General features: G+C 43.7%; 1 protein-coding gene across 15 annotated transcripts in view; it reads right to left on the reverse strand.

Annotated features, from left to right (window-relative positions):
- MAGI1 (membrane associated guanylate kinase, WW and PDZ domain containing 1) overlaps window positions 1-16157 on the reverse strand; it is a 354965-nt gene that overhangs the window by 21988 nt on the left and 316820 nt on the right. For 11 of the 15 annotated variants that reach the window (XM_074913918.1, XM_074913908.1, XM_074913907.1 and 8 more), the window contains exons 14-16: window positions 9526-9742; window positions 3504-3581; window positions 684-775 (exon numbers count right to left, since the gene is read on the reverse strand). In XM_074913918.1, the coding sequence (XP_074770019.1) occupies window positions 684-775; window positions 3504-3581; window positions 9526-9742 (387 nt within the window). Of the gene's footprint in view, window positions 1-683; window positions 776-3074; window positions 3081-3503; window positions 3582-9525; window positions 9743-16157 lie in introns of all 15 variants that reach the window. The other 4 variants (XM_074913910.1, XM_074913919.1, XM_074913909.1 and 1 more) reach the window with 2 other exon arrangements.

Raw genomic sequence — 16157 nt, forward strand, 5'->3', positions numbered from 1 at the left:
CAGACAGTGACCAGAGAGGAAGATGGTTAAATGCACGGAGGGTCTTGTCAGGGAAGCGGATATTCAGTTATCCTTTCAGCTGCTTCTAAGGTTTACAAGCTCTGTACCACTCGCCTGTCCGCCAGCTCAGTCTTGGTTTATCTTCAGTGAGTTCCGTTGAGTTTCTCTAACATGAGAGGAATTCATGGTCTCTCTTTCCGTAAATGAACAAAATAATTTTGGCAGGGAAATATGGGGAAACTTATGCTGCTACTATGTAGCTTTGACCTGTGCAGCACACAAAAGCCCGAGACCTTCCACAAGCACTGGATTTATGGTAAAGAGGTTAAGCAAATTCTAGGAGGGAATTTTGCCAATAGAAAAGCTGACACCCTAAGATCAAAATACTTTCAAACCTGACCAGGACATCCTTTCCTCAATGTCCAGGCAATTTCAGCCCTGTCTGCTTTCATCCGGGCTATCACAACGACAGGGAATAGCAGGGGAAGCCAAACCCATTTCAGTTCTGAGAGTTTTGGTTTTGCTTTTTGGAGGGAGGGTGGGAAGGAGTTGCAGGACACGCACAGCACACTGGTTATTTTAACAGAGATGCCGCAGCGCAGTTGTACACATCTTTACATGCTACTGCTGTGATTCTGGAAGATGACATGAGTTAAAACACGATCACTTCTAGATATACTCACAGGTTCTCCAGGCTCATTTCCACCTAGAATCCTAAATCCAAAGCCGGTTTCCTTTCTCCATAGAAAGATATCCTGTTCTTGGTAATCTGGAACTAGAAGGGAAAGAAGGCAAACTATAAATTTTAATCACACCTTTATACCCAAATCAGGACTACTCTGATGTATGTGTAGAAGGATCTGCTGCACAATTTTACTCTTTAAATGAGGCGGTCTTGAATTTTTAGACGTAATTAAGAACACATATAGTTTTAAATAATAAAGGATTATTATTTAAATCACTACTAAAAATTATACAGTGATTTCTACTTTTTAGATTCTAATTGTGACTTGCCATTTGTTTATCACTATAATATTTCCTTCCATCAATATTAGCATCATTACCCAGTGAAAGAACCTCTTCCAAATCATCAATAAATAAAAGTGTACAACGGAGAATTACTCTGCCAGAAACAATACAGCTGCCTCCTCTTTCATGGGAGACAAAAGAGCCACTTGTTATGACTTCTACTATTTAATTAACTTTCACAAGCATAGTTTGCTAACTGTCTACTGATACTGCTTTAAATAACTAAGGGACAGATCCCTGCTTGGTGTAGAACAGAAGGACTCGACTAAAAACCGTCCAGCTCTTCTGACTCTCACTTGCTGGTGTATGGGCTCTGTAAAACCACTGAATGAGAAAAACAGCTGGAAACATAAAAAAGTCCAACCTTACCTACTCATTAGTATGGAACACCAGCAAGGTTTTCACAATGAATATTACATAGAGTGAAGTACTAACCTTGAAGTGCGGTTGAACAGTAATGTTTTATATTAACTTATTCATGCTTGCTTTCATCCCTTTTTTAAAATGCAAAATTAATTGCTAAATGTTAAATCATATCAGAAGACAACTTCAGGTTCATTTAATATTTATTGGTTAGTATCTGCAACATTAACTAATTTTGTAATGATCCCCTCCCAAAATTTATACTTAACGATAAAAAAGCTGATCCTTTACAAGTCAGCTGCCTGTATCTTTAGTAAAAAAAACCAAAGTATGTCATTCGGGAATGTAATTTAAGGAAGTGCATACTCAGATACGGGATGCTGCACGTTTAATGAAATATCATCTAGTTTTCTGTATCTATGAGCAGATAAACTGGTTGTTTTCCGTTGACATTAGTGAACGTCTGACTGGGCCCTGATTGCACTTTACGCTGTCAGCGCCAGTTGCACAAGGGTTTAGGTCTAGTCATGTGGTGCTTTTCAGTGTGAAGACTTTTGGTTAGCTCTGATGGTCTCTCTTCAATGACTCAACAGGTTGAAAATATAGTATGAATTTAAGACCTGGGAATACTAAAAATTAAAAGAACAGGTGACTGCTAAGGCACAGATGCCTGCTTTGACATTTTCATTCATACTGGTTTTATATATAGTATTTTCACATTTTAATGACTTGAAGTTATAAACTAAGCTTAAGACCTGTGCAAATTACCTTACTGAACTAGAGGCTAACGTTTGTCCAGATACAACTACAGAATAATCAGGTGATGAACACGCTGGAAGCCTGCGTGGTTCATCTGTTCAGGCGAGCTGGCTGAAGGCAGCTTGCCACCATACAGACGTGAAGCGCAACGGCAGAACTTAAGACAATGAATTAATTGGTGTTTGTCACTGCCTTCAGTGAGGGGGAGCGTGAAGAACAGACACATTCGTAAGCGTCTCTCCAGCACTTCACAGGCTTTTTTGGCAAAGGCTGGCCCCAACCAATTAATAGCGCGTGTTGGATCTGTCAGAGGCAAAATGGCTTCTGCAGAGAGCTTCAGCGTGGGCCCGTTTCCTCGGCATCTCTCAACACCTTCCCATTTGTCAAAGTCTCCCGTCTCACTGAACGATGCCTTATGTTCCTGGTTTGGGTACCAGCTAGCCAATTAACGGCCACTGGAGAGAACGGCAAGGCGAGGTGTAACGGCGGTGTCAAACCAAAGCAACAAAAAAAAGACGAGTGTATACCCAAAGAAGCAAGTTCATTCACGTAACGCTCCTTCCGCTGGAAGGATTACAGAGAGGTGAAACACAGATACAACAAACATACAGACAACACACATTTACACAGCGTGAGTACAAACCGAACAAAACTCCTTTTACCGCTTTTTGCGCCAACTCTGCAGCATGGTGATTCACTGGCACAGCTCAGAAACCCCCTCCCCCTCTGTGCTTCCACACAGCTGAGGTGGGACCCCCCGAGGCTCTCCATACTGGAGAATTACTTTAGTTTCTCCATTATTTGGTAACGCTTCAGATGAGCTGCTTTCCTTACTTAAAGGGAAAATTTAATGGTGGTGCTGAAATCTTGTTGAAAATGAATGAAAAATGGCCTCCAGGGAGTCGTTCATTGCAACTTTGCACCCTGACCTGATCTCAAGCATGTCTGACTCTTTCTGAAAAAAAAAAGGTGTACATAGCCCGAGTAAAACTGACCAGTCTGCTCATCCTGAGTTAAACCAGACCATTTGGAGAGTGCCGCAAAAGTGGTAAGAAGAATTCTGCCGGGGCCGTGAGGAGGAATGGAAGGAGAGGCGAATGCCAACAGCCCCGTCGACGAGCCACGCGGGCAAACTCGTGAATGAAACAGTAACATGATACCCCCCCACCGCCGCCTACGAAACCCGCCGCTGGCCGGTACACAGTAAAGCAAGTACTTTGCACCTTCGTGGCTAACCTTGGCGTACGGCCCTGCCAGACTCCCTTGGTGATGAAGAGCCCCCCGCCACAGAGCAGCAATGACACCAGAACAAGACATCACAAGACACAGATACATTCTCGGCACAGTCTTACATTCTCCAAAACTCGTGGAATTGATTTCTCTCTCTCTCTCACCCTTGCTCAGTCCAGTTGCAGGCGAAGGTGACATAGCTGTAATATTAATTTTACAATTTTGCAAAGCTTAATGTATCTGCTTTTTTGTTAGTACATTTAATTAATTTTGACTGTATGGATCGTGTTAGGCTTTCATGCATAAATTGCTAAGGTTATAGCTACTAGGGATTACAACATACTAACTTTCACATCTATTTGCACATGCCTGTGTACATGTGGATATATAATATGCACACATATATGAATTTATACATTTATGCACATGCATGCAGGTATATTAGAACTCTTTTTTTTCTCCTCAGAGGAAGAATCTCTTTGTGACCAGCTTAAAAATATTTTTCTACAAAAAAATTTCCACCATCGTGACATAGTTAAGTTTTCCAAATGGAAATATCTTTCTCTAACGTTAAAAGAAATTCTAAATACATGGTGATGAATAATGAACACAGTGCTTAATTGTAGGTCATTTTAATCAAACCTTCCTATACAAACTTTAACAGTTATCTTACATGTTATATATATATATATATAAAAAATCTGCCCAGTGTGATATCAGTTTCAACAAAAGATGGATTCAAAAATAATCATTATGAGTTTGCTTTAGTCACTAGCTCACTTGAGGCAGCCACACTTGCAATGACTCATAGCTTGGCAAAGTACGAAAGATTTAAGGGCCATATTCAGCAAAGTATATAAGGACAAGTCTGAAATTAAGAGTGAATAGTCTCACTGAAGCTGATGGAGAGTTTCAGTGTTGAAAAGTCCTGTGATTTACCCATAAATCTCATCAAGATTATGTGTTTGCTGGAAAGCTCTGTTTTCTAAACTATCCCACTGCAGGAGAATTTCAGTTTTTCTGTCTCTTCCTTTTAATCAACCCTTCTGGTGGCATGGAAAGCTTTCAAATAATGGCTTCAGCATGTTCTCAACGAGATGACCAAGTTCTGCCACTGAGGCTTGGGGAAAGCACGATGCCTTGACTGAGCCATGGACCAGGCTGGTGCCGGACAAACACCAGTACAGTCTTCCCACGACCCAGCTCCACAACAGCCCGGCAGCCTCTGCTCTTGACACAGGGGCTGCAAGTGCTCCAGTCCTTTTTAGTGAGACATATCTGTAAGGGCATGGACACATCTGCGTGCCCACGTGTATGACTGTAACTCTTTGTCTCCTATAATACAATAAACTAAAAGGACGTAAGCCTACCAAGGGGCTTTTACTGACTATCATCGTTAAAGTCTGATGAGAAGGCGTCTGCAATTTCCTGAGAGTATTTTTCTTTTCTATTTTAATATCTAATGTTTGGTATCATTGTGCAAATATTTTTAATTCTATGTAATGGCTGGTGAGTGAACACTACACTCTGGGGTCAAGACTTGTTTGTATTATTTTAATTAGATTTGGGGAGAGAAAATCCTACCAAATAAATGATGTGCCTGAAAATAAAATTCAAATATTAATGATAACTTAGAATATTTTAAAAGCTTTAAAAATTATCTATCGTGTTCTGCTTTACTTTTAATTAAATGCTTAAGCCCTTCAAAGGGATTCATTAACACATCTGCAATTCAGATTAATTCATTTTGTCACTGCTGTTTTGACAGATGGCCATATGTAGGATACGGTATTTTGCAAAGCAATCAGGCCACATGAGAAAAATTTGACAACAGATTGTGTTAATCTTTAAGGAAGTTTAATAATACATTGAAAAATAAAAAGCGTATTATAAAAATATATTTTCAATAAAACAGTGCAAGATTTCAGAATTGCGGTTCTCTGATAAACTATTCAATTGCTGTTTCTCTCACTGAGTGCTCTTAACGTATGTCATTCCTGGATCTTGGAACCGCTTCAGTTTTTAAATCTTAAGGGTTTGTCTTTCTCACTGATTCATGTACAAAACTCCCACGAGCAGCAGTGAGTTACCCATAAAGAGGAGCTCAGGCAGCTAAAACTTAGCACCAGCAAAGAGCACATTTGTTATCACCAGTGAATGATCTGTTTTCAGATTCACTTAACACAAAGCCAGCTATTCTCAAAAGTCTTAATCCAGCAAAGAATTGCCACTCTGGGCCAAACTGCAGCAGAGCATTTGAGCTCAGACTTAGCCTTAAAGCATTCAAGTCCCTTTGGGTTCACAGCTTGAAAATAAGCTTCCTTGGAGCAGAGCCCACGCACTCAGCACCTTGTAGGCCTGATCCGCTCACCCAGGGGAGCTGCACGTGAAGGAACTTTAGCCCATATTTGTTGAATAAAGTTGTAGTTCTCATCTGCTGCCACTCACCCAGAGTCCAGACACAGTTATGGAATCATTGCTTAGCTCTGCATTGTAAATTCTAGCTTTTTTTTTTTCCTCCCCTCAACAGGCACTGTCTGTGGCTCTCCTCCGCAGAACTGGAGTACTTCCTGATATTAAGATGCATTGGGTAAATCAAAAAACCACATGCTTTTACAAAATTATAGGTTATCTGGGGCTTTTGGACCAATTTCTGCTCTACCAATGGCTTCAGTGAGACAAGTCACCTAAGTCAAATATAGACTTTTTTTATGAACTACTGATCCAAAGAATACTCAAAGAAAGGAATAACGCATTTTACTAATTCTGAAAAATTAAAATGTTGCCTGGGTGCTTTCTATATCTAATTATTATTAATGCTAATAACAGTGCAAGGCACTCCCTGTGAAAAAGGCAGTAGGTGGTCATTACAGATTCAGTATTTCTTAAAAACATCCTGGGGATGACGTATTCATATATTGAATAAAACCTCTTTATATTATTAATTTTAGATGAAAAAAAATTCTGTCTGGGCTGGGGCTAATGAATTCATCTTCTTGTGTCAACTGCACTTGAAAAATTGCACTATGTTCTCTTTATACTCAACAATTTCACAAATGGGACAAAATAAAACACTTAAGATGATCTAATGCTCTAAAATTTTGCCCTTTTTAACTTCATCATATACTTCAACCCAAAGGGTTGTTGCTGTTTTTCATCTGAGGATTCACAACCCTGCCTCTCAAATGAACAGTTTATAAACCTTTTCATGTTTGTTAGAATTTAAGGCCATGAATCAACAGAGAGGAAGCCCTGTACTGGGCAGCAGGGAGAGCTGAGCCCGGGCTCCTGGGGCAGGGGCGCTTCCAGGACCCACCAAAAGGTACTGGACACATCAGCCAATCTCAGCACTGGTACTAGGGTGGCACCCTCCTGCTGTGCATTAGATATTCATTTAGTTCTGCTCATGCCTTCACCAGAAGAATGCCGAGGGAGTCACACCTAGCACCCAAAGCTATGGATGTCACGGGAGAGGAGATGTTAACCTCCCAAAGCCAAAGAGAATGGGTGCTCAAGTAAAGAAGAAAGCAATGACTGTATCCCCACCAGCCAAAGGAGGCACTGGAGTTGAATTGAACTGCAGCTGGGTGAAACCATGAAGAACAGCACATGCAGAGCAGACAGACAGTGAAACTGGAGGCCAAGGGAACGGTTTCTCCCATTCCACAGTCTGTGGTGCTCCACGTCTGCAGAGCTCCCTACGAGTTGTCTGAGAGCCACACAGCTGGTGCTTGGGCAACACTGGGAAGTGAGTCTCAAAGGGATGATTCATATTTGTAACAGAGCAGCTGCCAATTGCCCACCTTTCATGCAGACCGAACACAGGGAAAGAAATATTGTGGCTCATCGCCGGCTGCCAGGGCAGAAGAGGCACTGGGTTCCAGCTGTGAACCACTGTCTCCATTTATGAGAGAGGTAAGAGGGATGGAAGGTGAGGGCTTGGTGAGGGAAGGAGAAGGAGCTGACCACTGACCTCTAAATAAAACCACCAGTCACACTTCGGGATCAGACTGTGACAGGAGACAGATCATGTCCCACTGCCTTTTTCACTTAGACTATGTCTCTCCTGTTTTTCTTCACCTTTCATTAGGCACAGCAAAGCCATGTCATGAAGCAAGAGTACATGTTATTCCCCAGGGAATGTGTTTCACTCTGTCTTAGAGTCGGAAATTCATAGGCTCTTGGACACTTCTGGTGGCACATGCTTACAATAGACATGACCATATCACATTTCTGCCGTTCTCTAAAACCCCTTTATCTACGAAACCAAGAAACCTCAGAAGACACCTTCCTGGGAAGGAAATGGCAATGGGACAAAAAGGTGGTAGAAAACCACTAGACATTCAAACAGGTAGGTCTCATTCGGTAGAAGAGGCAGGAGATGAGAACTGAAGCACTAGAAGAGGATCAGCCCCACTACAGAGATGCTAGACCATGAAGAGGTGAGACAGGGAAGCTGAAGGGATGTAGCAGATCCTAGTCTAGCAAAAGGCCCAAGCAGAAAGGACTGTAGCACAGGGAGAGATGGGGTGTGGGAAACCAGCAGGTCAAGAGACAGTGAAAAGGCCTCTGGAGGAGCTCTAATCAGAGACAAGGATAAAACCTCTGCAAGATACCTGCAGCCATCAAGGAAAGCGGGAGGATTTAGCACGTGGTGTTGGGGGTGGACACAGAAGGGTGACTGCCTGCCTGTGCACTTGAGGATTTCTCCAGCTCAGCCTTGTCTTTTATCAGGAAAGACAAGCTGGAGTTAAGGCTGCTAAGCTGATACTAATGACTAATTAGTATGAGTTAAACAGTTAATTAGAAATTAGCTAAGTAGCTTCAGGGGGTCAGAGGCAATGCCAGCACACTGCCTACAGGAACCACGCGAGCCGAGCAGGGGTGATGCCGGTGCCACGGGCCAGCCTCAGCTTTGTCCATCCGGGAAGGAGAAGGAGGAGCTCAGCCCACAGCTCTGCAGGGCTGAAGAGTCACCGTCCCTCAGCTCTTGCCCCTTTTTCCTATTTCAACAAGATGCACGTGCAAGTTCTGACACAGCACTTCTCCGTAGATCAGTATGACCTGGCCCAAGAGCCCGCAGGGTCATTACGCCAAATCCCAGGGAAGGGAAGGGAAGGAGCAAACAGAAGCTGAGACACCTACAAACTGCATTGCTGAGACATTCAATCCAAAGAGATGCATCTTCAGCCAAGAAACTGTGACTCATGATTTAATTTTTCCAGGACATAAGATTCTGAAGTGATTCATTTGGTCAGAAAAAAACAGTCCTACCATTTTTTATTCTGAGGTAATGTTCACTTCATACTGGTTTTACCAATTTCCAGTTAGCACAATAAAATCAAACTCCTGGTGATACTCTTAGAGCATGGAGACTTTGAAGCTCCCTTTTCTGAAACAAAAGTAACTACTACTTTTGAAAATGAACCTAATACTCTAACTCTTTCTTTAAGAAGCTTTTATAGATTCAGTCATCTTCAGCAGTGCAATTAAAACAAAGCAGCATGTTTATTTTGTTTGCAGAGAAGAAACTGGTTGAAACTGTATTTATAGTCTTGGAGCAGAGTCAAAGCCCTGCTGAACTATTAGCCAAGTGTGCAGATTATTAATTGCCATAAAAGCCACTTACAATATGCATTTGATATCTGTATTGTTAAAGTGTCCACTCTGGTCAAAGTAAAATGGCTCAGCTGGATTTTTTTCCTCCCCAGGGTGAGACTAGAAAACATCTGATATGAATTTCAGCAAACTAAACACTTCTCCTCCTTTCTGAAATTCCTATGCATATCAGACAATGAGTCTTAACCTCAAAAAAGAGTTTAGGATCTGGATAGCAAACCTGGAAAATCTTCTTCAGCCTAATTTAAAAGCAAAATGAAAAAATTGGGGAAAAGATGGTCGTCTTTAATTTTAAAGGGATTTTGCGTATTAAGCTTTGGTCTAAGTGCCCTTTCCTGGAGATGATCTAAATTCATTCCTCATCAGAGAGGAAACTGCACCTCTATCATTGACAGATACCAAATTAACAACGGAAGCCTTATATTTTCAACATAAATCTAAAAGATTCAGTTCTTCACAAAGAAAATATACAGAGAGCAGCTGCCAGAGACGTAGCCTTAGCAACCACACCTGCTTCATACTCACGTCGGCTTTCATACATGCTCCTGGACTGGGCCCAGATTTTGAATGGATCTGGCTTTTTCTGCCCAGAACTGTCCGGTTGATCCGCAGCCGGCACCTCCGCGGCGGTGTAGTCCGGCAGCACCTGCGTGCTGTGAACGGGGGAAGCGGTGTGCCCGCTGCGGTGGCTGGAGACGCTATGCTGAGAACTGTTTTGGCTGTCTTTCCTTTCAAGTGGTTGCTGTAAGGAAGAAAGCGAGTGGAAAGAGAGAGAACAGACGGTTATTGGTCTCTGAGTGGGTGTTTTCCATCAATTTTTCTCCCTTCTTTGATCAGGGTTTCTGCATGCACAGAAGTAAATATATAAATCACGGTTTTGCTGCCACCAGTTAATGCTGGGGACAGTTAAATTCCCCAGTGACAGATTTTGATAGGCAGACTGACAGAAAGAGATATGCAAAACAAAGTCATTTATCATAAAAAAATATGCAGTTCTCCATCTCATAAAACAAATCTAAATCTCATCACAGGTTACTAGTTTCAGTGCACTTATTTTTTCCTACATTAATGCAGAAAAACTCAGCCTTCTAGTCAGACAGCATTAGGCTCTAACTTGAGCCTGCAAGAAAAAGGAAAAACTACCAAATTTCACCGTGAAAACTTAAACAGTCCTCTGAAACAGATGCAAGCACAGCCCTTACTATGAAAGATCACTCTTCCTCTGCAGCTCTTGCAACCCCCACATCACAAGTGGGTGGACAACAGAGTACCACTTTTACGTCTCTGCTTCCCAGGGCATCCACAGGATTACAGCAGACCTTCAACAAATGTGAAAACATCTATTTGCAGTTTGATTTCCTTGTTTTAATTGAGCGTATTAAAACAGGAAAAATACGTTCGCCTAAATTCAAGACTTATTCAAAAGCAGTCTGTCAAGAGCTCTGTCTGCTCAATATTTAGCTAAGCAGGGTACATAATTCTTAACTCAAATTCACAATGGTGTGCTCAAATGAAGCATGTCACCTTCGCATTGCCAGGATTTTTACTACTCAACATACAGCAAAATCGTCCAACAAGAGCTCCCCAAACTGTACAGCAAATGCTTTTTAATTCTCTTTTGCGATGACCTTGGGTTGGCATCTAGGCTGAGTCCAGTCTCCCACCTGCACAGGGAACTGGCACATTCCTGGGGCTGCTGTGATGCAGAGGACAGCCAGAAAAACAGCATCCGACAGGTTGTTTTTACAACATCCACGATCTCCTGGATAAAAAGGGTCAGCCAGTCGTACCAAGAAACCTCAGACAAAAATTTAAAGCCTCCTGATGGCAGCGGGGGGTACCCAAAAACATTGCAACAGGAATCTCTGCTTTCAGTGACTTCTCCACAGAAAACTGAGCAGGGGCTGGGTGAAAAGCCAGCAGCAATGAGAGCAGATCAGCACGGGGGGCTGAAGTGCACACAGGGCTGAGGACCTCCCCCCCTTTACTCTGAATGCAAAACTCCAGGTAGACAATGCTCCATCATAGCAGGGCTGAATTAATTACAGAAGAGAAAGTCCCCATACGAAAGTGCCCTCTTTTTGAGTCTTAACATTAATCTTTTTGGGGTTTGGGGATTATTTTTTTTTTTAAGTTGCACATATTTTTAGGTTTACTCTGAGGAAAAAAACAGGCTCCAACAGCCAAAATGACTTTGACCTCGCAGTCTTAAATTCAAGTTGTTGATCCACTAGCGGCATTTTTTAAAATGATATCTCGATCGACTAGAATGTGAAATTGCCTTTGTCCTTTAAAGCAATTTTGAACAAAGCATACCTGCTGTGATTACTCATCTGCAGACTTTGAAATACAAATATCTGAACCAATTTCAAGCATTTCTAGCTTTTTAAGTGGTAAAAGAAGCTAATTCAGATAAAGCTCTTCAGTTTTTAAATGAAACAGTTTTAAAACATCTATGCCATGGATAATCATTCCTTTGTAACTTAAAAATAAAAAAGAAAAAACACTTTACGACTCTTAGTCCAGCCATCTGGATTGTTTTGTTTGTTTGGCCAAACTACTAAAATAACTACAAGCATCCTGTGAAACTTCAGGACAAACTCACTGGAAATAGCTGGTTTACAGAAGTTGGAGTACAGGGACTAAAATGTGAAGCTTTATTCAGCCCTTGGGGAAACGTTGAGAACTCTCTGAAAAGTTTCTGATTTAAAAAGAAACAAAGCTTGAACTTTAAAAAGTGCTCTCACTTTATGATATGAAAGGTCTAAATATTGAACTAACTATGATTTCTATTTGGTATTTGCGTTGCAAATGGAAGTGTCAGCACAACTCAAGCAAAACCACCTCTAACGAAACTATAGTTGCAATTGCAAACACACAGATATTTTGCAAGAAATAGGTGGAAAATTCTTTAGAGGGACAATTGTTTTTCCAAACAATAACTCCTTCCAAAAGCCTGAAACATTTTTATGTAGGAGTTGAAGAGGGGAACAAAGGGGAACACAACCATAGAAATAAGGAACATATGTAATTAATTCAAGACAATATTAATCAACTTTCACATCACCAGATGAGGCCAAAAGGGTTTGGGGACAAACTTCTTTGCAGGTGCTGTAGCAGCTTCAACAGCAGCAGGACTTGCAGGGTTCTGACTGCCCTGCTCTCTGCAACTCCTGCCATGGGCAACGTCCAGGTGAAGAAGTTTGTGTCTCAGTACAAAGGTGGAGCTTTCCCAAGAGAGATGAGCTGATCGCATGCCAATGAAAGGCTGGTTTCTCAGTCACCTGCCCTATTCCCAGCTTTAGGGTTGATCCTCCTGGGTCTGGATCTGAATCTCCAGCTCGCTCAGCTCACACACGGGCAGGAAAGCAGCTAAACCAGGGACAGATGAGCACGGGGCTGTTTGGTGACAAACTGCTGTGGAGTGGGTGGTTCACACCTCACCCTGAGATGCTGCTGATGTTTTTCAGCGCAAAGTAAAGCGGGTAAGCTGAACTGACTTCTGACAGTAGCTACAAGAGCACGGGGCACTGAACTACCCAAGTCAGCAAGAGCACCCCTGACTCTCCAGAGTCTATGGTCTCCAAAGCTGCTGATAAGCACAAATACCTTGCCAGAAACACTCTGCACAAAAAGTGGCTAGAAATCAGGACTATAATGACTACCTTGAGTCCATTTAGGCAGACAGGTGATGGGAAAACCAATCATCTTGGCACTGTACTACAGCCATGACAAAATAAGTATGTGGAAAGCTGGAGTTTCTCGTGCCCTACACAAGCCCCAGGTCTGAGATATATAGCCTGTGCCAGCTTCCCTACACCCCTGCTGAAACTTCACAGTGTTCATCCTTCAAAATACAGATGAAGAAAATGTAGCATTGGGAAGCAGATATCTCCTAGGTGCCCTTTCCCCACTGGCTGAGGTTAACAGGAACAGCAGCGTGGCTCGGATTTCTGAGTGCAGCTGTGGGGGCAATCACTTCGGAAGGGGCAGCAGTGGTCAGGGTTTGGGCATGTATCAGCCTTCCAAGATTTCTTCCCCACACTGTGCAATGCCATTTTCAGCCACAGGCATTGCATTTGCCAACCTGAAAGGCAACTTCTCCCTCAGCAGAGAGGTTGAGTGAGCCCACACTGAGCACTACATTGTCCTCTTGATTATGGGGAGGGGAGAAAACAACAAAAGCAATGTGAGCCAGGAAGCTTGAAGCTGTTGTGTTTCAAAAGGAGACAGGAGGCAAACTGCTTACAACAGTCTCCAAATGCCTGGAAAACGCTACCAATACCCACATAGCAGAGACCAGTTTGTCATTCGTGCTAAATGAAAGAGTAATGAGATGTTACTTTGTACAATGACTGCTAAAACAAGGGAGGCCCATGACATGGCTGAGAGGTGGCTGCAGGCAGAGATGGGACACTAATTATTAGCAGCAGTTGTGTATGTCTGTGTCAGGCAGAGAGAAACCCTCAGCAGAAGAGGCGATGGTGGCAGGGAGCATGTCCTGCGGCACGAACGGACACCGAAGCCTTTTGGCATGGGATCCTCCAGGCATAAAACTGCCAAGAGGGAAGAGTTGCTGTGGTTTCCTCCCACTGCATTTCAAGGTGGGGGGAAAAACTGGTCTCTGAATGAAGAGGGATGTGTTATACAAACACTCATGCTGTGGAACCTACTTCTCCTGACAAAAACAGGACGTCGGCAGAGCCCCAAGTGCTGCCTATCCACCCAAAATACGTGGCAAGTCGCTTGTCAGGGACATGCTGTGCATAGGAATTGCATTTTTGGCCACAATTCAGCTATGCTGACAATAGATTTATTTACACCCAAAAGAAAATAATTAGATTTTTGGAAGAGCTTAGCACTTTCTTCCCCCTGCAGTGATCCCATCTTCTGATGATCTTAGCTGCAGATTTTGTGCTCCGGAGCATTTTGGAGAAGCTGGTTCTCACAGCAACAGCTGGAAATAGGAATCTTTGCCCCCTTGTGGAGTATTTTGATGCAAGCAACAAGGAAAAAAAAAAGAAGTTTGTTTTCATCCACGTTACACCAGGATGATTGCAGGAGAAATTGCTACACTAGGGAACTTGCATGTATATCCCCAGATGGTCAATACAAAAATATTACTCGTTTTCATCTAAAAAAGAATCAATGGGAAACTGAAAAAAAAAACAGCACAGAGAGCTGCTGTGAGCATGTCCTTGGTGATGGGGAAGAAAGAACATGGAAGTGCCCAGCCCTATGTGCAGCTGTAAACTTTTTTTTACTAATTTGGCTCTCTCACCAAGGTTGAAAAACTCTACTTAAAAATAGAGAAAAAGAGCAAAACTTATCAGAAGATACACAAGGGCTGAAAAATACAGCCCAGGAGAACTGAGCTCAAGGCAGAAAAATATTCCCAGCCTGTGTCACAGCCCCAGCACTAACAAACCTCTCCAAGGGACTAAAAACACCCCCTCCCAGCGAGTTTACCTTTCAGGAATATGGGTTTGGGGCTGATAGCCAAGAATAGGGCTTGTTTGAGAAAGAGACAGCCATTGGCAGAAAGTTGGGAGTGTGTTTGGACTTTGGGAAAGTATACCAGGTAAAAAGAAAGGGCTCGTCACTGCACTGAGCAAGGCAGAAGAGGATAGACACCTGAGCTCGTGTCTTCCCCAATGCTGCAGAAGCAGCACAAGTTAATATCGGGCCAACCGCCCCCCAGCCTGGATGTATGCTGTCCTCTAACTTCAGCTGATCTGTTAATCAAGGAATACTGGAAAACGATCCCCCCGCGTTGGGCAAAGGGAGTGGGAGAAATGGGAGCAGGTTCAGCCCAAGCCGCATGGCCAGCCGCAGGGCGCTGGGGACAACCCGCGGGCACGCAGCTCCGCTGGCAGCACCCACGCTCACCCCATTGCTGCAAGCGCAGCAAATCATCCCCGGGAAATGCTGGGGCAGGGTGCAGCCAGACGGCACCCTAGCTGGGGAGGGTGCTGGCATGGCAGGCCTGGCTCTGACCTGCTAGGACAAGAGCAAGTGGGAATCTTCATGGCCAAGAGGGCCAGGCTCCCCTCACCCCACAGCCGAGCAGTAGCCCTTCAACTAAACTGAGAAAGGCAGGTGTTCAGCAATACCACTGCCTTTATGCTTTTGACCATCGTCTTGGCCCCATGAGCTCTGGCGTTGGTGAGAATCCATCCCGGACAATCCTGAGGACAGTTTCCTCCTCTGCACATGGGTGCCCCAAGGTGCTTTGCTCCAGGTTTCCTCAACCCCTGCACGTCACCGATGCCTGGGAACGAAGGATCAACTGTACCGACTCTGACTGCTCTGCTCTGCCCCTCCGAGGAGCGGTCGGTCATTAAAGCTGCTGCACAATGCGGCAGCGTAAAACATCGCTGCTAATTGCCAATGCAAATCATCCCGTGAGCAGGCAGGGGGAATAGAGGGCTCTGCTTTTTGTGAATTCTGTGCTTTAGAGGCAACAGCACTGCCTAGGGTCATAGTAAAAATTATGGGAGTGACCCTAGAGCAAGGTGGAGAGGGGTTCAGGAGAGGCATGCAAGGGAATGGGAGTGCTTTCCCAAGGCTGACCAGCTCCTCAGTAAACAGTAGGGACAAATCTGCAGTTGCAGTGCTACACCTGTTTGCAAGCAGTCTCTTTGTTCATCAAGGCAGGATTATCCCGACATGGATTTAGATGCTGCTCAGCTTTTCACAGTGCATCGCTGCCGACCAGAGAGGTGTCTGACACGGCAAGATCTCGCTTCACTTGATGCCAAATGTGCGTGTGGCAAAGCAGGAGCCTCCACGCTTTGAAAAGACTGAGTCTCATTGATCGGGACTGGTTTAATGATAGAAGTTGGAGTCCCGATCGAGTGCAGCCACTCCTGCTCCGAACGGGGTAAAAAGTGCAGGCAGATAAAAGAAGCGTGCCAGACACGTATGTATTTTACACACTTGCCTCTGTTTTACTGAAGGCTGAAATAATCTCCGCGTATGACAGAAGCGAGTGCGCAGGGCCTGACGTGCCTGTGATTTGCGAGGGAGCACACCCCGCACTTCTGCCTCTCAACATTAATGCGAGCTGACAATGGTAGAGGCCCGGGCTCACATGACTTTAATCAGCGCTGCCCTAAGCCATCAGAATCACATTAATTATTTCAGGGCTTTCTTTT

Source organism: Athene noctua, chromosome 10 (assembly GCF_965140245.1).
Source record: "Athene noctua chromosome 10, bAthNoc1.hap1.1, whole genome shotgun sequence".
Taxonomy (NCBI): domain Eukaryota; kingdom Metazoa; phylum Chordata; class Aves; order Strigiformes; family Strigidae; genus Athene; species Athene noctua.